The sequence below is a fragment of the Maniola jurtina genome, chromosome 25 (genome assembly GCF_905333055.1).
Source record: "Maniola jurtina chromosome 25, ilManJurt1.1, whole genome shotgun sequence".
NCBI classification, from domain to species: Eukaryota; Metazoa; Arthropoda; class Insecta; order Lepidoptera; family Nymphalidae; genus Maniola; species Maniola jurtina.
The window spans coordinates 3417723-3444801 of NC_060053.1; the positions used below are offsets into that span (position 1 = coordinate 3417723).

A 27079-nucleotide genomic window follows, 5' to 3' on the forward strand; every position below is an offset into this window, starting at 1 on the left:
GTCTTGCGGCTCCCTATACGACTCGTTTGATGTTGTCTGCCCACCTAGTAAGGGAGTCTTCCAATACTGTGCATTCCAGAGATTCTAGCACCTTAGGACCCCAATGTTTATCAATTTTTGAACTATGAACCCTGCCCATTGCCACTTCAGCTTCACAATCCATTGAGCTATGTCAGTTACTCTCTTTCTCCTACGGATAGGAGAAGATCATTTCTGATTTGATCACGTAGAGCAACTCCACACATAGCTCTCTCTATAGCCTCCTGAGTGTCTGAACTTTCTTATGAGGCTCTACTATTACTATTGCTACTGAACTATTGCTTCTACTCAAATAACTTACCCTCATCATATTCAGAGCCTCTGGCGAGTCAATAAGGACACAATGCAGTACGTCCAGCATTCCAGTTCCCTCCCCCGACGCTTGCGATCCAAGACGGGAGAACAGCCAGTTTAGACGGTTGGAGTTGGCGAACTGAGCGCAGTTTGTGTGGTTCCCCTTGATTATTGCCGCTGAAAAGGTAATAGTGTTATCGAGGATTCAATCGCATGTACATTGTGTGACATCATAATCATGGTTCCCTATCATCTTTCAAGAAGCGTGACCTCAAGTTCACGGTTTTTGGATTTTTCCCTTTACTTGTGCTTTAAGACATTGCTGCCTGCCAAATTTCATTGTTCTAGGTCAAAGGGAAGTACCTTATAAGTTTTGATTCCCTCGTCGGGTCTTGACAGACATACAATGAAGTGATCCTATGTATGTGGTGTAGTTCACGCAGACTAAGTCGCGGGCATAAGGTAGTTACAAATAAAGTGTGACACAATTAAAGACATCTTACCCAGAAGTTGGTACAAGTAAACTGATATCATGTCCCAACTCTGCCCAGACTCGTCCCCAGCCAGGAACCCAGCGAGGAAACCCTGAGACGTGATGACGTTGATCTTGTCTATCGCTTCCAAGATCAGGTTGAGGATGCCTTCCTCTTGGAACAGGTCTTGACGGTTGCGGAGCGCACGGAATTTGTTTTGTTTCTCTTCATGTTCTAGAAGTTATGAAGGTTTTTTTTATAGCGAATCCCACCGAGTAGACACCACCTTCTTGGCATTTTGTTCTTATAATTATAGCCTCAATAGCTCAACGGTTATAGGAGCGGACTGAAATCCGAAAGGTCGGCGGATCAAACCCCATCCGTTGCACTATTTAATTGTATGTCGTACCCACTCCTAGCACAAGCTTTACGCTTAGTTGGAGGGGAAAGGGGAATGTTAGTTATGATTAAAATGGCTAATATTTAAAAAAAAAATTGGGAGGTCCCGGGTTCGATTCCCGGCAGGGATAATTTAGAAGTTTGGAATGCTACAGCCATGGCTAGCTACCACCTTACCGGCTAAGCCATTCCGCCAAGCGATTTAGCGTTTCGGTACGATGCCGCGTAGAAACCGATGGGATGTGTGTTTCATAAATGTCGTACCCCTTCCAAGTTAGTCCACGTCCATCTTAGACTGCATCATAAAACAAGTGTAAATTAAAAATTTATAACACCCCCGACAAGTGAAGGTTACAGTAACTAGGAAAGAGCTGATAACTTTCAAACGGCTGAACCGATTTTCTTGGATAATAGCTAAGAACACTCTTGATCAAACCACCTTTCAAACGAAAAAACTAAATTAAAATCGGTTCATTAGTTTAGGAGCTACGATGCCACAGACAGATACACAGATACATAGATACACACGTCAAACTTATAACACCCCTCTTTCTGGGTCGGGGGTTAAAGACACGATTACGATACAGTTAAAAACAAAAATTACCCATATCTTCATCCGGTTGCGCGAAGTAATTGATTAGATCCTCCAAACACATCACCATTTCACCCAGATTGACTGACGCGAAGAACATCGAGTGACGTCGGTTCTCTTGTAGAGTTTCAAGGCCACTGGAAAGTAGTTTTTTAAATTAGAATAGATTTGGTTCTCTACAGTTTTCCAGATTTCCGTTAAAATATTCAGTTTCAAAGTTACTCGGTCTCGAGTATTTACATACAAATCTTTAAATCCGTGTAACTTTAAAACTAGTTATTTTTACGAAAAATCTGGCAAACCACACACATATAATATTATGTTTAGTTTCTAAAACGTGTACAAAATAACGGAAATACTAAGATAGACTATGACAATATTGTGATCCTACATAATATAGGTACTGGTGGAAAGGCTGCATTAGTTTGTTTTGTTAAGATGCTGGTAAAAACTTGAAATACTTACGTAATAAATTTAGTGAACAATGAAGAACACTTCCTAATAACTCTAGCAGTTCTAGATTCTTCCTCCTGTGATCTGGAGAAGTCTAGACCGTCGTCCATCTTGCCCTCCTCGTGTAGGATAGCTTGTTTCTCTTCTACTTTACCGACGCCTTTCTTCTTTGTCTCGTAAGACTGTGAACGATAACAATCCCTTTCAAAATCTCACCCGCACATCACAAACATGTTTTCAAAAAACATTCGAAATTCAATCCGAAAAAGAACAGTTCAGAAAACTGGTCAAGTGCGAGTCGGACTCGTATACCAAGGGTTCCGTACCATCCGTACAAGATATTTAAATATTTTTATGTGCAACACAGCAAGTTAATGACAATCTACCTATGTGTGATTTAGTAAATTTATTTTTTCGTGAACATATAATATTTTAATTTTTTTTTGTGATGTACCCACAAATTCTCTGTTTTCGGATTTATTCCTTAATTTGTGCTATGAGACCTACATATCTATCAAATTTCGTGATTCTAGGTCAACGGGAAGTACCCTATAGGTTTTCTTGATACACTACGGGTGGACGGACGGTCGGTCAGACAGACAGACAACAAAGTGATCCTATAAGGGTTCCGTTTTTCCTTTTGAGGTACGAAACCCTAAAAATATTCGAAATTCAATAAGAAAACAGAGTTTTGTTTGTAATTGCTTAGGCATTCAAAATGGTTAGCGCCCACAGATTTTTGTCTCTATCATTTGTATGGGATTACATAACAGAGAACGCTATACAAACTTCTTTCCACGGATAGAGTATAGTCAGATATACATATTTACCTTATAAGACAGCCACAGTCCCGTTTCAGAATGCTGTACAATGACAGTGGAGTCACCATATTTGATGATGGGAGCTCCTATGATCTCCAAGTCTTTGTCTTCCAGAACCACCTTCTGGTCGTCTTTCTCTTGGCGGAGGCAGAACGCGCAAGATGCTGTTGTTGCTTCTTCCCTGTAATAATATACGTCTTTAATTTATGTTGCAACTTCAGATTGGACTATTTGTTTTGCGATCCTCTATTTAACTAATATTATATTACCGAGACATGATCGCTAACTATGGGTCTCATAAGAAAGCTCAATCACTTAGCGAGCGATGGAGGTGGGCCATGCTTTGAGTTTCTCTTTATAACCAAATCAGAAATGAAGAGATCCATAGGAGAACCAGAGTAATCGACAAAGCTCAACGGGTTGCAATGCTGAAGCGGCAATGGACAGGGTACATACTTCGAAAAATCGAACGACTTTTGGGTCCCAAGGTACTAGAATGGCGACCTTGCACCGGAAAGCATTATAAGACCTCACATATGACATCAAACGAGTCGCTAGATTCGGGCGGCGCATGACCGTGGCGTGTGGATGTCCGGCAGTGGATGTATATCAGTCGATAATGATAATGTTTTACCTGCTAATCAAATACAGCTCGTTCTGGTCGTTAACCCCGAGGTATCGCCCCGTGGTGATGTGTCGTATCCTCATGGAGTGGTACCAGTTGATGAAGCCACCCGCCCACTTGGTGCGCGCCAGTTCCAAGCGCCAGAGCGAGCGAGCTTGCGACATCAAGAGACTCATCTCCAACAGTGGGCGTCTATCGGTTGATAATGATGATGTCTTACCTGCTAATCAAATACAGCTCATTCTGGTCGTTGACCCCGAGGTATCGCCCCGTGGTGATGTGTCGTATCCTCATGGGGTGGTACCAGTTGATGAAGCCACCCGCCCACTTGGTGCGCGCTAGTTCTAGACGCCAGAGCGAGCGAGCTTGCGACATCAAGAGACCTATCTCCAACAGTGGACGTCTATCGGTTGATAATGATGATGTCTTACCTGCTAATCAAATACAGCTCGTTCTGGTCGTTGACCCCGAGGTATCGCCCCGTGGTGATGTGTCGTATCCTCATGGGGTGGTACCAGTTGATGAAGCCACCCGCCCACTTGGTGCGCGCCAGTTCTAAACGCCAGAGCGAGCGAGCTTGCGACATCAAGAGACCTATCTCCAACAGTAGGCGTCTATCGGTTGATATTGATGTTGTTTCACCTGCTAATCAAATACAGCTCGTTCTGGTCGTTGACCCCGAGGTATCGCCCCGTGGTGATGTGTCGTATCCTCATGGGGTGGTACCAGTTGATGAAGCCACCCGCCCACTTGGTGCGCGCCAGTTCTAAACGCCAGAGCGAGCGAGCTTGCGACATCAAGAGACCTATCTCCAACAGTAGGCGTCTATCGGTTGATATTGATGTTGTCTCACCTGCTAATCAAATACAGCTCATTCTGGTCGTTGACCCCGAGGTATCGCCCCGTGGTGATGTGTCGTATCCTCATGGGGTGGTACCAGTTGATGAAGCCACCCGCCCACTTGGTGCGCGCCAGTTCCAGACGCCAGAGCGAGCGAGCTTGCGACATCACTGATCCACCTTCGTATACTACGATACTGGATAAAGAAAAGATTTTATTTTACTTGCAACATTGGCGTCAATTCTGATGTTTTTCTCTAATCTAAATTGAGACTGTCTGCATCTTTTTCTTTTTAGTATTGTTAAAAAAGGACGGAAATTAATTTTAAGTTAAAGACTCTACATTTTCCTTTTTTCTTCCTTTCCTTTTCTTTTCTTGTTCTTTTTCTTTTCCTTGTAAAATAAAATAAAATGAAATAAAATAAAATTTTAGTGCTACTCTCTACTCAAGATTAGCATCGAGTGTTTGCTGTACGAGTATTCAAGTCATAGAAACATCAAATATCAATCCACTACGATAACACGAATAATACTTTCTTTATATTTTGTATGAGTCAATCTGTATTTCTGTCATGTCGTTGCTGGTTGCAGCATCCGGCATGCCCAAACAACGAAGGCTTTAGCACAAAAAGTGTTTAGAAAAGACATTCCTACCGTTTGTATTAACCTGGCCTATAAAACAAGAGCTATTTGGTCACTTTGATATCGTCCTGAAAAAACTAAACCATGGTTTAGGTATTAATTGCGAATATATGAATCAACTCACTTTTGTCCGCCGTCTCCGCTCCACGTGCTCGGTATAGTAAGGCACTCGTCACCGCCGTGGAAGAACCGGAGCACGTCTCCCCCGAACACGTACCCCACGTACTTCATGCGCGATATACCAGTACCGTACGGTTGTACGGACCAGTGCGTCACGTGGAATGATGCGTTCACTATGGATACCTCGTTTTCTTTTGTCGTGTGCTGAAAAAAACCGGTCAAGTTAGAGTCGCTCGCACACGAAAGTTTCCGTACCATCCATCGTCTAAGGAATAACATTTTTTTTTTCAAAGTGGTAATTTTGAAATGTTTAGTAAGTACTTGTTGTTATAGCGGCAATAGAAATAACCATTCTGTTAAATTTTCAGGTCTCTACCTATTATGGTTCACGAGATACAACCCACTGACATGACGGACAGACGGACGGACAATGGAGACTTAGTAAAGGCTCCCGTTGGTAAACTTCGGGTACCGAGCCTTAAAAAGGGTGTTAAAGCTACTTCGTTTTAGGCCTCATTCACACGAGAGCTTTTTTAACGTCCGTTAAAAAAGCGTTCAAATAGAACAAATGCATTCTCAAGTAAGTATCTGTTCACACGTCAACGCTTTTTTAACGCGCACTTTGTATTATCAGCGCAACGCCAGGTTTTAACGCAACGCTTTTTTAACGCTCGTGCGAATTAGGGCTTACTGATTCTCAAATAGGGCAATATAAGGTCAAAAGTGGCGGTGCAGAGGCGCGTTAACAAAATGCGCTACTAAATCGCCGCAAAATGTCGCCGTGGGCAACCTCCCTAATATTTGAAGAACAAGGACAAAAACGGAAAACCACAGACTCACCAAGTATCTTTCTGTAGCAACGGACACAAGAATCAAATCGTCACCAACTCGCACCTTTTCACCCTCAGACCTGAGAACAATAAATTACACATCGTATAAGGTTTTGAAACAAGCTTGGATTTGATTCGCTCCAGCAATACACGGCGCTGGAATTGCTTGTATGCAGTATGGCATATAATTGTAAATTGTACATTTGAAAAGAGCAACCGCCGAGTTTCTTGCTGGTTCTTCTCGGTAGGAACAGCATTCCGAACCAGTGGTAGATTATTTTCACGATTCAAAAGCACTTGTAAAAGTTTAATTGAATAAAAATAATTTGAATTTGAATTTGAATTCAGCGAGGCGCCTGCTATATCTAATGGTAAGAGGCTGTATTGCCAGAGCTTGCTGAAAAACTTCGAAGTGGAGAGCGTTGATTATCATGAAATCACTCAAATAAAAAACCGGCCAAGTGCGAGTCGGACTCGCGCACCGAGGGTTCCGAACTCGTGTTTTTTCGACATTTTGTACGATAAATCAAAAACTATTATGTACAAAAATAAATAAAATCTGTTTTAGAATATACAGGTATATATTCTTTCATATGATACCCCACTTGGTATAGTTATCTTACTTTGAAAATTTAAACATTTTAATTTTTTTTTAATGATGTAACCTCAAATTCACGATTTTCGGATTTATTCCTTTCCTTGTGCTATACGACCTATCTACCAGCCAACCATGAGTCTAGGTCAACGGGAAGTACCCTATAGGTTTTCTTGACAGACACGACAGACGGACGGACAGACAGACAGACAACAAAGTGATCCTATAAGGGTTCCGCTTTTCCTTTTGAGGTACGGAACCCGTGAGTATAGCCGTAACACTCTATACTTGTAACGGAAATCACTCACGATAGTATAAACGTTGAGTTACCTCTGTTTGCTAGCAGGGTGCAGCGTCCACCAGCACGCCTCGCCATGCGAATGCTCCTGTAGACCGACGTCGAACGCTAACTTGTCTTGAGATGACGATGTTGATAGACACGCCAGGTACTAGAAAATAGAGAACTTTTTGACCTCTTTCACCTTTCTAGTATAGTATAGGTCATGAAATAGTGTTATTATATATAAATTATATAATAAGTATTTTAAAATTTTAGTAAATTCAAATCTATACTAATATTATAAAGAGGAAACCTTTGTAAGTATTTTTGTATGTTTGTATTGAATAGGCTCAAAAACTACTGGACCGATTTCAAAATTTCTTTTACCATTACTTAGAGGGATTCTTCCGAATCCGTATAGGCTATATTTTATCCCGGAAAATAGATAGGATTTTTCGTGGTAGTGTCCACCCGTGCGAAGCCGGGGCGGGTCGCTAGTAGTGTTATATAATAGTATTTATAACACTATTTGACGACCTCCAAGGCGTATTAGTATTATAATTTCGAGGTCCGGGGTTTTTAAGAATCTCTTTAAAGGGCAATGCACACACACTGTTGTTTTGCGTTTGTGATCCGCGTGTTTCGCATTTTTGCGATCGCAGTAAGTATCGAAATCGCGTGCTTTGCGTTTTCGTGCTGTTTCTTGCGTTTGGGTAGCATCTGAGCGTAATTATTCTTGGCGCATATAAGCATGCATGCAGGCTGAGACAACCGATTCGAATTGATTGAACCGATTGAAATCGGTTTTCTTAGAATTCGAATAAAATAGTTAAGGCGAATGAAATACAAACCATGTCACTGTTGAGATGACGTAATAGAATAGCATTGCCATAAAGTAGCGTTCTATGTCCAGAACCAGTGCCTTTGCCCTGGAAAAAAATACCATCATTAAAAAAATATTTTACACGAAATAAATTTTATTTACTTAATAAAAAAATCTTTAATAAAACAAAATTTAAAAGTCATATTTTAATAAATTAGCCTGAGGATGTTATTCTGTTTTAGGTGCTAAGTAAAATAAATTGCTATGGAAATAGAAAAGATATTTACATAAAATATAAAAAGTGATAAAAAAATTGTATCTAAGTTGGTAAAATTTTTAAGTACTTGCTTGTAAGTTAAATTTACTGTAAGAATAAAGTGAAGAATAGAAATATTGTTACGAAATCTATCCATTTCATGCGACCGTGAAAATAAATTTTCTGTTAAAAATAAAATAGTAGCATGCGTTTTTTCACTAGTAAGTAAATCTTGTTTTATTTGTGCTTCTATTAAAAAATAAAAGTGGTATCTATCTTATTAGATAATCGTAAATTATTATTATTGTGGAATTATGCCGTATATTATATGCCGCATTGGATTATTATGTTATAAATAATGCGATAAACATGCGAGTAAGAGTATATCCTTAGAAATATATAATTATTTTAATGAGTATATGATATAATTAACTGTATTATATTGAAATCGTGTTTTATGTATTAATAGTAGGTACAAATATTTAAGTGACAAGTGTAAATTAAAAATTTATAACACCCCTGACAAGTAAGGTTACAGTAACTAGAAAAAAACCGATAATTTTCAAACGGCTGAACCGATTTTCTTGGATTATAGTTAAGAACACTCTCGATCTAGCCATCTTTCAAACAAAAAGTTATACTATAGAAATTAAAATAATAAAGACTGTAGGTCCTTAACAGTCTTTATTATTTTAATTTTTATTCTTAAGGACCGAAATATAATTTTAAAAAGCTAAAAACATAATTATGATTTGAAGAAGCTGCTAATTATCAAAACATTATTATTAATAAGTGAACTTAATAAAATGGTAATATGAATTTGTTACTGTAAGAATATTATTCTTAGCCAAAAAAAATCTGCCAAAATTTTGAATAAGTATGAGTATTAATTTTGATTATACAATCACATATTATCATGTGATCTAAAATTTAAAATATCATGCAAAAAATCACATCAAATCATATCTTAAACAACACTTCGAATTAATTTAAAACAGTGAAAGCTTCTATAATGTAAAGCACAGAGTGCAATTAATTAAAAAAAATAAAATAGAAAATGGTATATTTAACATTTAATAGAAAGGACATGATAACTATAATAATTAATTAGACTATGTTTAAGATGTAACTTGGTATGATATTGTTACCAATATTTCATGTTTGTATGTGTACTCACTACTAAGTTTTCTTTGCCCTGTAAAATTTAAACACGAAAGCAGTACGTAAAAATGGCTAACATTATTCACAAATGAAAACATTTATGTTAAAACACAAGTGATTATTTTTTTAACGTGGTGTAGGTAAAGAGATAGAATATAATATAAGATTTGTTGCTGAAAATCTTTTTGGACATCACAATTAGATTCTTGTTTTGTAACACGCTAAGCAAAAATAAAATAAGTGAAAGATGACGAGAACAGCAATTATCACAGAATTAGCTTTGATAGTTGAAAATATATAGGGTGACAATTACGAACGCACTTTGAGTTTGCTCAGACTTAAAGGCCGATTCACACAAATCGCGTATACGTGACCCGTGCGTGACACACCGGGTACGCATACGTCCACGCTTTACGCAAGCGGTGTGCCATGTTTCAAACAGTTCCATACATTACAACGGAATGCTACGCGCTACGTCTACGCTTACGCAGGATGTGTGAACGAGCTATAAGATTGAGTTAAAACGAGACAAATTATTTATTTATGTTAGAGACACACATCTGTCTCGTTTTAACTCTACCTTAAATCTAAGCAAAATCAGAGTGCACTCTATAGATGTCACCCTTAGAGGATTTGTTTATATTCACGATTATGTTACAAAATCGGAATCTTCGAATAAACATTAAATATAATAATATAATATAAAAGATATAATATTTTAGTGGAATATTTTAATTGAAAATTATTTAACGGTTTATAAGTTAATTTCATAGTTTAAGGAAAGGTTTCAATTATTGTTAATTTTACCTAATTTATATGTTTCTATTAAATTACATTTACTTAAAATATTGAAAGTAATACTTACAGTTTCTGACCCAGCCGCTGTTACTAATTCTTGTAGAGCTCTTACTGACAAGGCCTAGAAAATAAAAATATGTACTTAATAATATGAATAAATGTTTTTGCAAACGTACACCCATGGCCCACCTATTTATAATGATAAAATAGTCTTAAATCTAAGCAAAGTCTGAGTGGGTTCTACATGGATCTCAACCTCAGACTGGACCGCGGCGTGGGTTTACGTTAGGCACAAAAATGCGTTAACACTTATCAGTACACTCACCACTACAACCAAGCTGAGCGGTCCTCATAAAATACACAAGTTCAAAAATCTATTAAAACTATGCTCCTGAGAAAAGCATATTATACAATCGAAGGTTATATAAATGATAAAAGAGCGTGGATTTGACCTGCAGCTCGCTCCAGCAATGCGCCGGACTTCAATCACTTTTATACATGGCATAATATTGTATATCAAATCTTTGAAAAGAGCAACCGCCGAGTTTCTTTCTGGTTTTTCTCGGTAGGAAAGGCATTCCGAACCAGTGGTAGATGCTTTTGACGATTCAAAAGTACTTGTAAAAGTCTAATTGAATAAAAATACTTTAAATTTGAATTTGAATAGTACAACTTTAGATTTACCTAATAATATGATATTCACCTGTTCGATGACAAACACACACTGTGAAAGGTCTGGAGGTATGTTCTTGTCTGCGATGTTCTCCAAAAAGCAGTGCCTGTTACCAAAACCTTCAGCCGCAAGACACACTCGCTCACCCGTTGCCGTGCAAGACAGACACACCATGTCTTCCTGTAAAAATATATTATGTGTTTATAAACTCACACACTTTTATTTCACAAAAGAAAGCTTTTGTGAAATGTGCAGGATTCCTTGCTATGTTCTTTCCCCCGGCAAAGCAAGTCATATTTAATTGCTTAAAACGCACATACGCAACGCATTTTGTGGTGTACAATAAAAGTAGGTATATTCATTCACTCATAACTCTGAAAAGTTAGGGGTCCTTGCCCAGAATCGAAGTCCGAACACTCCGGAGGTCGACGACTGAACCACTTTACTATCTATCATGGCTTTCGGGCAATTATAAGTCTTGAATCGATTTAATTTACAATCGAGATACATATACTAATTTGGTTTAAATTTCGCTACAAAGCAAAGGCAAAAAAATAAAGCTTGCTTTGAACAAAACTGTTAGTTTCTATTCAATAACGCAGCTTTTTGCTAAATTAGTGCTCTCTAAATGTAGCGCACCTGAGCTTCGAGTGTTCTAACTTTTTGGGTCAATGGAGTAAGCGAGAAAGCCATACTATCCATACTTAATATAAAATTATAAATGCGAAAGTGTGTCCGGCCGTCTGTCTGTCTGAACCCCTGAACCGATTTTAATGAAATTTGGTACAGACTTATGGTACATCTCAGGGATGGACATAGGCTACTTTTTATCCCGGAAAATCAAACAGTTCCCACGGAATCTTTAAAAACCTAAATCCACGCGGACATAGTCGCGGGCATCCTGTAATATCAATATAATTAAGCGTGATTTTCGAACTACCCTGCTCATTGCCACTTCCTATTTGCCACCAGGGTTACCTACGGATCTCATTTCTGATTTGATCATGTAGTACTCAAAGCATAGCCCGCTGAGTGACTAAGCTTTCTTATTAAAAAAAATTGATTTTTTTCTTTCACAATTGTCAGTGGCCCCACTGTATCAAAATATGCTATACCTGGTTAAAAATCAACTGTTTACTAAGCTATTACATTGATCGCGAGCAATTTGCTCTTATCCATTGAGGAGTTCTGTTCATCAGACCGTCACCAAATTTATATGGGACCACCTGCAAAGACCCTTTCAAACAAGAAAATAATATCCGGCAAACTAGTTTCTGCCAACGATGGGAGTTGGCCATTTTAGCACCTTAGGAGTGTTAAGACCACAATTACGCCTATCGGTATTTCAACTATATGCCCTACCCAATGCCACTTCAGCTTTGCATCAAGCTAAGCTATGTCAGTCACTCTGGTTCTCTCAAAGACGAATCGTTTGTTGACTCTTATTATTACAATACTAGCGACCCGCCCCGGCTTCGCACGGGTGGACATGTATTTTTCTATTTTCCGGGATAAAATATAGCCTATACGGATTCGGAAGATTCCCTCTAAGTAACGGTAAAAGAAATTTTGAAATCGGTCCAGTAGTTTTTGAGCCTATTCAATACAAACATACAAAAATACAAAGGTTTCCTCTTTATAATAATATTAGTATTAGTATATTAGTATAGATTACAAGTGATATGTATTCTATTTTGGCGCGCCTGTTGTCGCTTGGCGCTGGGATCTGGCGATCCACGCCAAATGTCATTGCTATATCGTGTTTCCTATTTATAGGACTAGGCACCTACCTATACGGAACTATTCATGATATTATGATATAAATTTTGAATGATTCATTCAATGACGAACAGTAGTTTTTAGTACATTGTATGCTGCTATGTATACTAGGTATTGTGTAATGTGTAGTGTGGGACGCCCTCCAGCACGATGAACCGACGACATAAAGCTGGCGGGAAGTGGCTGGACGGGGAAGGCTGAGGACCACGTGTGGTGGCACTTTTAGGGAAGGCCTATGTCCAGCAGTGGACGTCCACGGGCTGATGATGATGATGATGCCACTACTTATATTTCTGTACTAAATATATGGCAGCCCTACGTTCGGGCACGCGAATCTAACTTTTCGAAGTTATGTGCCTTTCAAGAAAGTCAAGTCAAATAATAAATTATTTATTCAAAGTAGGTATAGAGAGAGAGAACCCGCGAAGGCCAGACCTTCGTTATTTTATAATAGCTGAAAGTTTCTCTACGTATTGTCCCCAGAACAGGGAGGAACGATCAGCGACTATGAAGATTGGATCATGGTGCCTTTGGGAGATAACAGGTAACAAAGATGTATAAAATCTTACTCAAAGCATAAAGTGGTTTTTTTTAATATTTTCTTGGGAATGATATAAAAAATCACGTCAAGCATTGGCAGTGAATCCCCGCCAGACACTCTTAAACTTTAATAAATTGAGAAAATCTTTTTTTCACCTTTATTAATTCTACTATAAGATATTGCGACCTGCCAAATTTCATGATTCTAGATCAACGGGAAGTACTCTATAGATTTTGATTCCCCCAAATTCACAGACACATACAGACAGACAGCCAATTAGCTAGCCAGATAGACAGACAGACACTCATACAGACAGACAGCCATTTGGCTAGCCTGACAGAAAGACAACGAAGTGATCCTATAAGGGTTCCTTTTTTCTTTTTGAGATACAGAATCTCAAAAACCACTTTAAATATTACCTTGTCTACCCCTGGCGACGAAGTTGACTGTTCGCAAGTAAAGTCAATTTTGCCGCGCGACTGAACCGGTAAATGGACTGAACGAGTCTATTAGGGCTGCTAATTCTTAGTCGATGGCTTCCACCCCAGAGAGCAATTTAATTTTGACTTTAGGCGTAAGTTACTGAGTAAACATCTCCCTGTTTGACGACCTCACTGACGCAATGTGCACGCTGTGGTCTCATCATGGGAGGTCCTGAGTTCGATTTCCATCAGGGGAAATTTGGAATTTAATCATTTCTAAAGATCGCTGCATAAGTAACGTGTTTTTTCCCGTCTCGGACGGGACGGGATGATTTCTCGAAGTACTATTGGACTACTAGAAAACGGACGGGGCTGGGCATTCCAGTTGTCCAATAGTAAGTTCGAGAAATCCCCCGGTCCCGTCCGGGACGGGAAAACCACGTTACGTATGCAGCAACCTTAAATTTCCTCTGGACTGGTCTGGTGGGAGACTTCGGCCGTGGCTAGTCACCACCCTACCAGCAAAACCGTACGGCATAGTCGAAACAAGGACAGGTAGGAACTACGAAGCGATTGGCTTCCTTGTTTCTGATTCGAATAGTTTGTATTTGTGCAAACGAATTTTGTTGATGCAACTTATAAAAGTGGTAATACTGAAGTGAGATATAATCTAAATATGTAAAAAGAAAAACTGACAGACTGACTAATCTATGTGTAATGACTACGAGACGGATCGGCCTGTTTGGCATGCAGATACCTATTATGCCGTAGACATCCGCTAAGAAAAGGGTTTTTGAAAATTGAACGCCTAAGGGTAAATAGGGGTTTGAAATTTGTGTGGCCCACGCGGATGAAACCGCGGGCATAACCTAGTTTTATACTAAGTTCACAAATCACAATAGTTAACAAGTTAACGACAAATCCCTGACCCAATTACCCTGACCTGACCTTTGATTATTTCACAGGGGAACTTAGATAAGGTAACTTAGCGTGTAAGGTATCCGTCGCGGCGTAACCGCGTACCTACAATAGTGCTACGCGGTACTACGCCGTAGCGGCGTAGAGTCTTATTTTTACCCCCTATTACTAAGAGAGGGTGTTATAACGTATCTATAACTCACAAATTAGTCGATACTAGAGCTAATTTCTTAAACTGGACCCTTTCAAGTAAAGATTTTTATATAAACCTGTGAGGATGATACTGCCATTGGCGCAATTAAAGTGCCATAAGCCTACTTTGTCGTATTAGTTTACAAATTGCGAAAAACCAAATTAAATTTGAATTTCGCGGTCAGACCCGTCACATGCCCCATAAGCCTGTATTTTTAAACATTTTGTCCAATAATTGTAATTCCAAAAAACTTACCGTGCGTAAGAATGAAACATCATCTTGCTCGCTCGCTCCGCCTTCCGCTTCCGCCATTTTGAATTTTCTTTCTTACTTAGTTTTCTAAACTGATGCCCTTCTCACTCCCCTCCAACCGCATAGCTGTAACAAGAAAAAAAAGTTTTTTTTCCTCTCTCGTCTGGCTTTACAAAGATTAGCCAATGTCAAGTTTATAGTTATTTGTAACAAGTTAGTTAAACTATACAAGTATGGACCCCGTCTGTGCCGGCGCTCGCCAACACACGCACGGCAACCCCTTAGAGCGCTTTCCAGTCAGTTTTAACAAAAAACACTCCAAAAAGGCAGAGCACGCCCGCCAGCTAACACCAATACAGACGAAGTCCAAAAAAAAAAGAGAAAAGTTGTAAACTAGGGTTTAGATTTAGATAAAGTATAATAAAACCTAAATATAACCTTTATTTGAAAGTTATCTTCTAAATATACAAAAGGAAAAGTTGACTGACTAACTGACTGACTTTCTGATCTATCAACGCACAGTTCAAACTATTAAGAGGGCTCTCTCCGTCACTCGTTTCCACTCGTTTCATACAATCGTAGTTCCAATTTCATTTGAATACTAAGCAACCTAAGTCCATGAAATTTTGCAGACATATTCTAGAAACTAATATCTGTGTCTGTGATTTTCCAGATTTCTGTTAAAATATTCGGTTTCAAAGTTACGCGGTCTTAAAATTTTCATACAAATCTTTGAGCCCCTGTAATTTTAAAACTACATATTTTTAGAAAAATCTAAAACACCACAGACACAGATATTAGTTTCTAGAATATGTCTGCAAAATTTCATGGACTTTGGTTGCTTAATATTCAAATGAAATTGGAACTACGATTGTATGAAACGAGTGGAAACGAGTGACGGAGAGAGCCTTGTTAAAGACGGATCCACGATGGATCGGGCTGAAATTGTATGCAGATATAGTTATTACTAGCTATCACCCGCGGCTTCGCCCGCATGAATCAAGGTTTTAATAATAATTGAGGTTTGTTACAATATTTTTGGTGCAATGCTTAAGGTATCATGTGTTACAGCGTGCTATCCTGCGGGAACTGTTTGTTTTTTTGGAAGGAAAAGTAGTCTGTATCACTTTTTAAGCCCTCGACTATGTCTATGCAAAAAATGGCGCCAATAAGCAGCGCTATTTTTTGTGCGATTGGCTGTACGTTTGATTGAGCGATTGGTATTGGAGTAAACGGGAAAACTGCCTGAAAAGGTAGAGTAACCACCGAACCGCAAGACGTCGGGCGAGTTTCCATCCTTATGTCGTTGACATTCCATCTACACGCACGAAACGTTTTGCGTCTTCATTCTTCATACGCATGGCTAAGGTTTGGAATACTCTTCCGCGATCTGTGTTTCCTACCAATTACAATCCGGGTATCTTTAAAACAAGAGTGAATAGGCACCTTCTAGGTAAACGCGTCCCATCTTAGACCACATCATCACTTTCCATCAGCTGTGATTGTGGTCAAGCGCTCACCTATAGAGAATAAAAAAAAAAGTAATACTTTCAAAAAATATTACAGACACTTGATTAAAGAAAACTGAAAGCCTTTATCAATATGTTACTCACACTCCGTGCTGCACTATTTTAATACTTATTTATGAAAGTATAAAGACGTAAATCACTTATCGAGGCCTCAATTCAGTGTTGTTTTAATTTGAATCTTATTTTCAGGGGCACAAAGTAGAAGATTAAACTGTTCGTCATAACAAGGTAGAGATGTAATATGAACATTTCGTTCTGAAGCTACGAGGACAGCTCATGACTACGGAATGTGTTCTTTTCAGAGAAAGTTATGTGAAGCGAATTTCAGCGTTTGTGATTTCTTTTATTAAGTAAGTATTTACTTTAAAAGCTCAGAGGATTTGATTATTAGGGTTCCGTACCTCGAAAGGAAAAATGGAACCCTTATAGGATCACTCTGATGTCTGTCTGTCCATCTGTCCATTCGTCGTGTCTGTCAAGAAAACCTATAGGGTACTTCCCGTTGACCTAGAATCAGGAAATTTGGCAGGTAGGTAGGTCTTACAGCACAAGTACAGGAATAAATCTGAAAACCGCGAATTTGTGGTTACATCATTAAAAAAAATAAAATGTGTTTCAATTTTCAAAGTAAGATTTCTATACCAAGTGGGGTATCATATGAAAGGGCTTTACCTGTACATTCTAAAACAGATTTTTATTTATTTTTATGTCTAATAGTTTTTGAGTTACCATGCAAAATGTTGGTAAAAATACCCGAGTACGGAACCCTCAGTGCGCGAGTCTGACTCGCACGTGGCCGGTTTTTTTATTTATTTCATAAAAACCTAAATCCGCGCGGATGAAGTCGCGGGCATTAGCTAGTTGCGTATAAATTCAAATTGCGAAAGCTTCTAAAAGCTTTTGTGAATATAAATTTGTGAATTTCATTAAGTAAACTCAAATTGATGTAAGCTAGAGACAGTAAAATTAACCAAATTCCAACAAAATGTAGGTTATACAATATTGTATTCAGGTTACTTTGGATGTACCTAGTGATACAAAGGGAGTAATGTACGCGGGCACTGATTTATGAATATGGGGTATGAAATAATTCGTTTGGGTGGAGTTAGGGCGTAGAATCATGGTTAAAGGTATGGTTAATATTACCTACTTATACGGATAACTACGGAAGCCTCACTTCACCTTACTATTATTATTATTTTTAGTTTTTTTACTATTGTTTACTAGAGGATGCCCGCGACGCCATCCGCGTGGATTTAGGTTAAAAATCTAGATTAAAATCTAGATAAAAATTTTGATTAAAAATCCCGTGGGAACTCTTCGATTTACCGGGATAAAAGTTGCCTATGTCAATTTCCGGGATGCAAACTACTTCTGTACCAAAGTTCATACAATTCGGTTAATCGAATGGGCCTTTAAAAATCCCGGGAAAAATCTTTGATTTTTTCGGAATAAAAGTAGCCTATGCCATTCCCCGGGATGTAAGCTGACTCTGTTCAAAATTTCATTAAAATCGGTTAAACTGTTGGGACGTGAAAAGCTAGCAGACAGACAGACACACTTTTGCATTAATAATATTGGGTATGGATATTAGTATGGATTGAAGTCTATTGAATAAAAGTTATAGAAGGTTCCAAATCGAAAGTGATTTAATTCATAGGAATAAGTAAAAAAATATAAGAAAGCGGCAATAAAATGGAGAATATTCAGGCATGCAAGTTTCCTCACGATATTTTCCTTCATCGCCAAGGCCATGCTATTTAATTGCTTAAAACGCACATAACTCCCAAAAATTTGAGGTGCGAGGCCGGGATCGAACCCCCGACCTCTCAAATAAGCCGGCGTAACAGGGCTCTCTCCGTCACTCGTTTCATACAATCGTAGTTCCAATTTCATTTGAATATTAAGCAACCAAAGTCCATGAAATTTTGCAGACATATTCTAGAAACTAATATCTGTATCTGTGGTGTTTTAGATTTTTCTAAAAATATGTAGTTTTAAAATTACAGGGGCTCAAAGATTTGTATGAAAATTTTTAAGACCGCGTAACTTTGAAACCGAATATTTTAACAGAAATCTGGAAAACCCCAGACATAGATATTAGTTTCTAGAATATGTCTGCAAAATTTCATGGACTTTGGTTGCTTAATATTCAAATGAAATTGGAACTACGATTGTATGAAACGAGTGACGGAGAGAGCCCTCTAAGGCTCTCAGGTAGTATTCTGTCTTGAAAAGTTTAACGCGTAGTAGCCCTAACCTACCTAGCGAAGTCGCCTGAAGACCAAATACTGAGGGCTATAGTGATTAGAAGAGAAGAGAAGGAAAAAGAAGAAGATCGAGATTTGGGAGGTCAGCACGAAGTAATGCCACGCAGTTCTGTGCTCACCTTGGACGACATGGGGAGGTTATTTTAGTCCGTGCAAGTCGGACACACCCTGCCAGCCGGCAGAAGTCCATAGGGATTTTTCCTCCCCCGAAGGAAAAAAAAGCCCTAACCTGTAGTACGCGACAGTTTGAGATGACAATCGGGGTATGAGGCGGGGGGACACCCCGCACACACACACGCTACCCGCGCTCATCCGCAGCGGTTTAGAACGGGGGCTGTGCGGGGCGCACTATACCTACCACCAGTGGCGTGCATAGGTTTAAAGTAGACTTGCAACGAATATTCGGTTACTATTCGGTATTCGGCCTATTCGGCTGCTTTTATTATATTCGGCCGAATACCGAATATCTACATATTATTCGGCCGAATACCGAATACTTAAATAATATATTTTGTCATAGAGAAATAATTGGTAAAATGAAAAATTAAAATCGATTGATTACGTATATATTCATTTCTGTTATAATCATTTAAGTAGTAATTGGTGCATAACACAGGTACGTAATCATCTTCTGAATTGGAAAAATGGAGGATTCTATGTATTTGAATTATTGTGGTAATCAAAATTTAGAAGGGTAAGGTTCTCATTTCTTTTATAATCATTTATTAAGTAGTCATTGGTACATAAAACAGGTACATAATTTAATCCAATTTAATAAAAAAATCCAGCCGAATACTTTTGCCTAATATTCGGCTAATATTCGGTCAGGGGCCTCGCCGAATATTCGGTATTCGGTATACTGCCGAATATACTATTCGTTGCAAGTCTAGTTTAAAGCCAGGGCAAGCATTAAGGTATAAACTTATTTTCTGGCAGGTCATAATGGAAAATAAGCAGTGATCTATTACAACTAGGGTAGGCAGCACATTTATACCTCTATGAGCTGCACGCCACTGCCTACCACTTGTTTACGACTCCACAAGATAAGATTCGGTACTAAAGAAAACAAATCTCGATTCGGTCGCCAAGAACTGACCTACTTATTTTTAGGTATTGTAGCTTGGCTTCTAGACAATAATAATACCTATTAGTCAATTGCGTTTCATAATACGCATAACACAGTGTCAGAGTGCTAGTGTTATGTCATCATCGTCATCATCCCATCGCAATTCAAATTCAAATCCATACTAATATTATAAATGCGAAACTGTGTCTGTCTGTCTGTCTGTCTGCTAGGTACCTTTTCACGGCCCAACAGTTTAACCGATTCTGACAAAAGGTACAGAGTCAGCTTATATCCCGGGGACGGACATAGGCTACTTTTTATCCCGGAAAACCAAACAGTTCCCACGGGCTCTTCAAAAACCTAAATCCACGCGGACGAAGACGCGGGCATCCTCCAGTTCAAAATATTTTTATTCAATTAGACTTTTACAAGTTCTTTCGAATCGTCAAAAGCATCTACCACTGGTTCGGAATGAAGCAGCAAGAAACTCGGCGCGTGCTCTTTCCCAATCCCACTATTAAACTCGCGTCTCCTCTCAGACTGAGAAGGGTTTAGGCCATACTCCACCAAGCTGACCAAGTGTGGATTGACCCACTTCACAACCCCTCGAGAACATTATAGAATAGATTAGAATAGAATATAAATATTTTAACCCCCGATCCAAAAAGAGGGGTGTTATAAGTTTGACGTGTTTATCTGTGTATCTGTGTATCTGTCTGTGGCATCGTAGCTCCAAAACTAATGAACCGATTTTTTTTTGTTTTTTTTTTTGTTTGAAAGGTGGCTTGATCGAGAGTGTTCTTAGCTATAATCCAAGAAAATCGGTTCAGCCGTTTGGAAGTTATCAGCTCTTTTCTAGTTACAGTAACCTTCACTTGTCAGGGGTGTTATAAATTTTTAATTTACACTTGTATTTAAAAAAACTTGTACAAGTGCTTTCGCCACATTATTTTTAGGGTTCCGTACCTCAAAAGGAAAACGAAACCCTTATAGGATCATTTTGTTGTCTGTTTGTCTGTCCGTCCGTCAAGAAAACCTATAGGGGACTTCACCGTTAAAGCAAGTGATATTTAGGTAATTGTTTAAAACGCACATAGCTACCTAACTCCGAAAAGTTAGCATTGCGTGCCTGGAATCAGATCCCGACACATTATTTTTAGGGTTCCGTACCTCAAAAGGACAAACGGAACCCTTATAGCTTCACTTTGTTGTCTGTCCGTCTGTCTGTCCGCCAAGAAAACCTATACACACCTATGTACAAAGCATGTATTATTTTATAATTAATGGACTTGACCGAGATATGTCACAATTTTAATTTAAAGCCTCAACCTTTACCTACCCTATACAAATCATTCTATACCCCACCCCAAAAACAATAATAAACCAAAACGTACATACGAAAATCGAACCTATCGTAGAGTACACAATAACTATAATCCTATCATCTATTATACAAAACCGATATTGTATTGGCTAGTGTACGGAACTGTCGTAAAAAGTGCAAGGGTACGAAATATGGCAAAACTAACCTTTTTTTCTTGTAATTTCATCCAAAATTTGAGGTCAAAATATCCACAAACCACAAACACTAACACTTAGAACGTATATTTTCCAAATTTTCATATAAATAACATGGTAAAAGTTAATTTTAACGCATACAACGGCGTAAACTCCACACGCGTCTACAACGGCTGAATGCCGCAGGAAACTGAAGTTCGAACTCTGAATTCTGAAATCCGCAAAGCCAAGCCTTCGGGAATGTTCGGAATTGCTCGTCTGTTTCAGCAATTTCCCGATATGCTATGGACCTTGGGACCTATGGGACATTACATTTTACGAATCCCTCCGTGAAAAGTTTAACAAGATTGGTACTATGCTCACTGTGGTTTCTCAATAGAATAGAATAGAATAGATTTTTATTCAAATAAACTTTTACAAGTGCTTTTGAATCGTCAAATAATTTACCACTGGTTCGGAATGCCGTTCCTACCGAGAAGAACCAACAAGAAACTCGGCGGTTGCTCTTTTCAATTGTACAATTACATTTACAATAACATAATCTTTGTTAGGCAGAACATTTATCACACAAAATTGACGAATTTCCTAAATGACAAGGAAACTGTCGGCTTTGTATTCAACAGTTCAAAAGGTAGCTATTTTAAAACTAAAACAATCAATCAATCATCCTATTTGCGTCCACCCTTGCGTATTTTAATAGTCACATTTTAGTACTTTTTTACCAACTCTTCTCAGTAGAATCTGCTTTCCAAACGAGTGGTAAAGTCTTGATATAATCATAATAACAGCCACAATTTGGTTACATGATATAAAAATATTTTTTTCAATTTATTTTAAATTCTTTTCATGGTGCTACGAATGGGCTACGATTGCTACGAACCATCTACAAGGCCTACATTTTTAGGCCCTAAACTTTGTAGACCTCGTAGATTTTACTAAATCTCAATTTCGCTCTCACTTGCTGTTTCAGTAAATTGCCGAAACCTAGGTCATCTTTTTGGCAGTTTTTAACCCCCGACCCAAAAGGAGGGGTGTTATAAGTTTGACGTGTGTATCTGTGTATCTGTGTGTCTGTGTATCTGTGTATCTGTGTATTTGTGTATCTGTGTATCTGTCTGTGGCATCGTAGCGCCTAAACGAATGAACCGATTTTAATTTAGTTTTTTTTGTTTGAAAGGTGGCTTGATCGAGAGTGTTCTTAGCTATAATCTAAAAAAATTAGTTCAGCCGTTTAAGAGTTATCAGCTCTTTTCTAGTTTTCTTGTAGAAAAGAAGGTTAGATAACCGTTAGGTTCATAATATTATGTCAATAGACAAATGTCAAGCTGTCAAGATGGACGTTGCCTAAATACATAATTATTTATTTGAAAATGATGTTTTGGAAAACTCAGATACTTTGGATCGTCGGGGGTGTTATAAATTTTTAATTTACACTTTTGTCTTCATGGTGCTACAAATTGATTACAAAGCATCTACAAAGTCTATATTTAATAGAGCTTTATGAGAGTTTTCTTTTACAACTGAGGTTTTCCTTAAAATTGAGTTTTTGCTTACGTTTATCTTTAAAGCTCGTTAAAGTTTTGAAAGCTCCAGCGCTTTCAAACTGAGTTTTTTCTTTTGACGGATGTGGCTTTTTAAGGTTTCGTACCTCAAAAGGAAAAACGGAACCCTTATATTAGGATCACTTTGTTGTCTGTCTGTCTGTCCGTCCGTCCGTCCGTCGTCTGTCCGTTGTGCCTATCAAGAAAACCTATAGGGTACTTCCCGTTGACCTAGAATTATGAAATTTAGCAGGTAGGTAGGTCTTATAGCACGTAATAAATCCGAAAACCGTGAATTTGTGGTTACATCATTAAAAAAAAATTAAAATGTGTTTCAATTTTCAAATTAAGATAACTATACGAAGTGGGGTATCATAAGAAAGGGCTTTACCTGTACATTCTAAAACATATTTTTATTTATTTTTATGCGTAATAGTTTTTGATTTATCGCGCAAAATGTCGGAAAAATACCCGAGTACGGAACCCTCGGTGCGCGAGTTTGACTCGCACTTGGTCAGTTTTTTGTAACTGTATTTTATCTTCTTTTACTACAACTATGTTTTCTTTAACAAAGTGTTCTAGGATCTTGGTCAAGTTGCAAGGAACTTTTAGGTATTGACTGGCACGCGCCGAACATATTGGGCCCGTTTTTCAAGTACCGAACTTATCAAGAAAGACTTTTAAAAGTCCTTCAAAGAAAAAAGACTAATAAAATAGATTCAAGCAGACAGACGCTCAGACTGATTTGACTCAAACAAAAACCAGTCAAAAATACTTACAAAAATGTCCTTATTTTTCGTACAAAACAATTCGCTAGACATAAAACTGCCGATCCACTATAACTATGGACGGTTTGGCAGTCTTCCAAATAACATATTGATATAAATAAACTGATAATTTACCTATGTAAAAGAAAAGCTTCAAGTAAGCTAATTCTAAATTAATTGAGACGCATTTAAGAGGTTAATTAGTTGAAATCAAGCTTTTAACCTTGTCTTAGGTTTTATTATTTTTAACCCCCGACCCAAAAAGAGGGGTGTTATAAGTTTGACGTGTGTATATGTGTGTATCTGTGTATCTGTCTGTGGCATCGTAGCTCCTAAACTAATGAACCGATTTTAATTTAGTTTTATAAGAAAGCTGGGGAAAAGTTCCACGTTGTCGACGGGTCGGGATTCAGCCGAAGCAATTCAAACAGCAACGTTGCGTGAAGACACAATGGATTTATTCTAGGTTTTACGGAGTAGAGTCCCTAACCTAGGTCCCACGCAGTGGAAGCAAAGGTCGGAAGCACCACTAGGCGACGAGAGTCGTGTCCCTTACGAACGTCCCACGCAGTGGAAGCGAACGTCGGAAGCGCGACTTTTACACGGGGTTAAGAGAGTCGTGTCCCATACAATTCGTCCCACGCAGTGGAAGCGAAAGTCGGAAGCGCGGCTACAAGGTGACCTCGTGTGTCGAGTGATCCGTACTAGTGAATCAATTTTCGATTTTCGATTGATAAACATTGCCTATGGCTAGGTTTTATTGTAGGGTTGGAAAATCTCCCTAGCGTCGTTTACTTTTTGCCAACGTACAGTCAGCGCCATCTAGTTCCAACTTGGCAAGTTACAGGGAGTGATGCGATCTATATTTCCGCACCCTGTAATTAGCGCCAGCTAGTGACGTTGTTGTGTTACAGTCTCCCCCTCAGCTTCCGAAGGCGTCCCGACGAGGAAACTGGATCAATAAGTTTGCTTCTTAGTTGTGTTTCCAGGGCCATCCCCTCCTTCGTAACTTTTGAACCAGGGTGTTCATTTTCCCCCTCCCCCTGGATCAAAGCAGCTCCTAACGCATAGTTACTTCTATCTGTTTTCATAATAAGTGGTTTGGTCTTCACGTGAAACGTTGATGTTCGTCCCGATCTCGTCACGTAGAACCTTGGGCCTTGGGTGGTGTTTGACTTGCCTGAAGTGTCCGCCAGTTTGTAAACAGCGGTTCCACGTTGCGCGCCAGATGTAAGACACGCTGCCCCACGTTGGGCGCCAGAATGTAAGAAAGCGGGGGAAAAGTTCCACGTTGTCGACGGGTCAGGATTCAGCCGAAGCAATTCAAACAGCAACGTTGCGTGAAGACACAATGGATTTATTCTAGGTTTTACGGAGTAGAGTCCCTAACCTAGGTCCCACGCAGTGGAAGCAAAGGTCGGAAGCACCACTAGGCGACGAGAGTCGTGTCCCTTACGAACGTCCCACGCAGTGGAAGCGAACGTCGGAAGCGCGACTTTTACACGGGGTTAAGAGAGTCGTGTCCCATACAATTCGTCCCACGCAGTGGAAGCGAAAGTCGGAAGCGCGGCTACAAGGTGACCTCGTGTGTCGAGTGATCCGTACTAGTGAATCAATTTTCGATTTTCGATTGATAAACATTGCCTATGGCTAGGTTTTATTGTAGGGTTGGAAAATCTCCCTAGCGTCGTTTACTTTTTGCCAACGTACAGTCAGCGCCATCTAGTTCCAACTTGGCAAGTTACAGGGAGTGATGCGATCTATATTTCCGCACCCTGTAATTAGCGCCAGCTAGTGACGTTGTTGTGTTACAGTTTTTTTTTTTGTTTGAAAAGTGGCTTGATCGAGTGTTCTTAGCTATCATCCAAGAAAATCGGTTCAGCCGTTTGAAAGTTATCAGCTTTTTTCTAGTAACTGTAACCTTCACTTGTCGGGGTGTTATAAATTTTTAATTTACACTTATTATGACAGTGTTACTACCTCCACTCCAAGGAAATTCCAAAATAATTTTTAAATGAATAATATCAAAAATTGAAAAAAAAAACGGCAGGATTTCCCTCTGACACACAGACGGACGGATGGACAGCGAAGGCTTAGTTATAGGGTTCCGTTGGCACCCTTCCGGTACGGAACCCTAAATATGTATTTTGATCAGAAGTGCCCACGGCCAAAACGGCTGTTTCGGTTTGGGTGAAATTTTTCGTAAAAATAAATAAGAAAATACATACCAAATCAATTGTCACAAATCCATAGATCACCTATCTTTGAATGCACTGGTCACACATATTCACACACACATCTGACGAAGCACAAATCCGTATAAACACTAAACGATGTTATAAATAAACATAGTTACTTTGGATAGTAGGCACTTGGTATTTTGGACTAAGAGTTCGTAGGAACACATTGAATTCGAACATAGGTTAAATACCTTCATAACCCTATCATATTCCCGATAATTTTATTAAAATCTGCGTATTTAGAGAAAAGATTTGCTTCTTTTAATCGATCTACTCTAAAGCTACTGAACCGATTTTAATAATCCTTTCACCACTAGAAAACTATTTAATTCAGAAGTAACAAGGCTATACACATGTTATGTAGGTATATAGGTAGTATATCAAATTCCAACGAGCGAAGCATATTTTGTAACATTATAAGTTTACACTGGTACAAAATAACATTTTTTTTCTATACAACAAATTATACAACTGAAGCTGAAGAACTTTGAGCATACAATTTTTTTTTATAAAATTAGTGAGTAAACGAGCAAGCGGGTCACCTGATGTTAAGTGATTACCGCCACCCGATGAACATTTCCAGCACCAAAGGAACCGCCAATGCGTTGGCGGCCTTTCAAGAATTTGTTGATTTGTTAAAAACCCCATGTTGGAATCTAATGGGACCACAAAAGAACTAAGCTTGCTAGCTAGCTAGTTAGTTCCATTAAAAAGCTAGCTAGTTCCATTTGCACGTGGAATATGAGATCTCTCACAACGTGTGGTCGAAGCACACCGGGCACCTAGGAAGCTTAATAAAAAAATCGGGGACGAAATAGGTATGGACGAAGAAAACGTACCTACGTATCCAAATTCAATGTCTTTCGCACGAGCTCTTGAAGTTAGATGACCCGAAAAGTAACTATTATTATTTGTTTACAAAATACCGTTATTATACCGATATAAAGGGAGCCTTTCCAGTCGGTATTCGGATATTCCTAGTGTAAAATAAGGAATATATAGGTCCGGGCAGCGCGGCCGGCGGACGGGAATTGGGACGGGGCGATCGCACTCGGTGCGTGCTATTTTTGATTCGCCTGGGAGAGTATGTGTACCAAATGTACCAAAGATGCTGCTGTGGATCGAGGATATTAAAAAAATTATACTTAGTCACAGATAGGACATAGCAATAGTCAGAGTGGTTTCTTTTGTTAAAGTTGCACCAGTTGGACATATAAAAACGCAGGGTTTTTATTTCCAAACCATCTCTACCACTGGGATGTCATTTACAATAATAAATTTTGGCGGATGGGTTTTAGGGAATCCCGTGGGAACTCTGATTTTCCGGGAT

General features: G+C 38.9%; 1 protein-coding gene across 41 annotated transcripts in view; it reads right to left on the reverse strand.

Annotated features, from left to right (window-relative positions):
• The window catches only part of LOC123878005 (ryanodine receptor), a 141244-nt gene extending 114447 nt beyond the window's left edge, over positions 1–26797 (reverse strand). For 17 of the 41 annotated variants that reach the window (XM_045925016.1, XM_045925009.1, XM_045925006.1 and 14 more), the window contains exons 1-14: positions 25738–25849; positions 14822–14944; positions 10744–10893; positions 10108–10161; positions 7854–7931; positions 7053–7171; positions 6138–6207; positions 5302–5501; positions 4550–4732; positions 3081–3252; positions 2263–2432; positions 1810–1934; positions 837–1040; positions 341–510 (exon numbers count right to left, since the gene is read on the reverse strand). In XM_045925016.1, coding sequence (XP_045780972.1) covers positions 341–510; positions 837–1040; positions 1810–1934; positions 2263–2432; positions 3081–3252; positions 4550–4732; positions 5302–5501; positions 6138–6207; positions 7053–7171; positions 7854–7931; positions 10108–10161; positions 10744–10893; positions 14822–14878 — 1752 coding nt within the window. In that variant the 5' untranslated portion in view covers positions 14879–14944; positions 25738–25849. Of the gene's footprint in view, positions 1–340; positions 511–836; positions 1041–1809; positions 1935–2262; positions 2433–3080; positions 3253–3705; positions 3857–4127; positions 4278–4338; positions 4489–4549; positions 4733–5301; positions 5502–6137; positions 6208–7052; positions 7172–7853; positions 7932–9258; positions 9277–10107; positions 10162–10743; positions 10894–14821; positions 14945–21212; positions 21381–25737; positions 25850–26588 lie in introns of those variants that run through there. The other 24 variants (XM_045925003.1, XM_045925002.1, XM_045924994.1 and 21 more) reach the window with 11 other exon arrangements.
• Between the last annotated feature and the right edge of the window lie 282 nt (positions 26798–27079).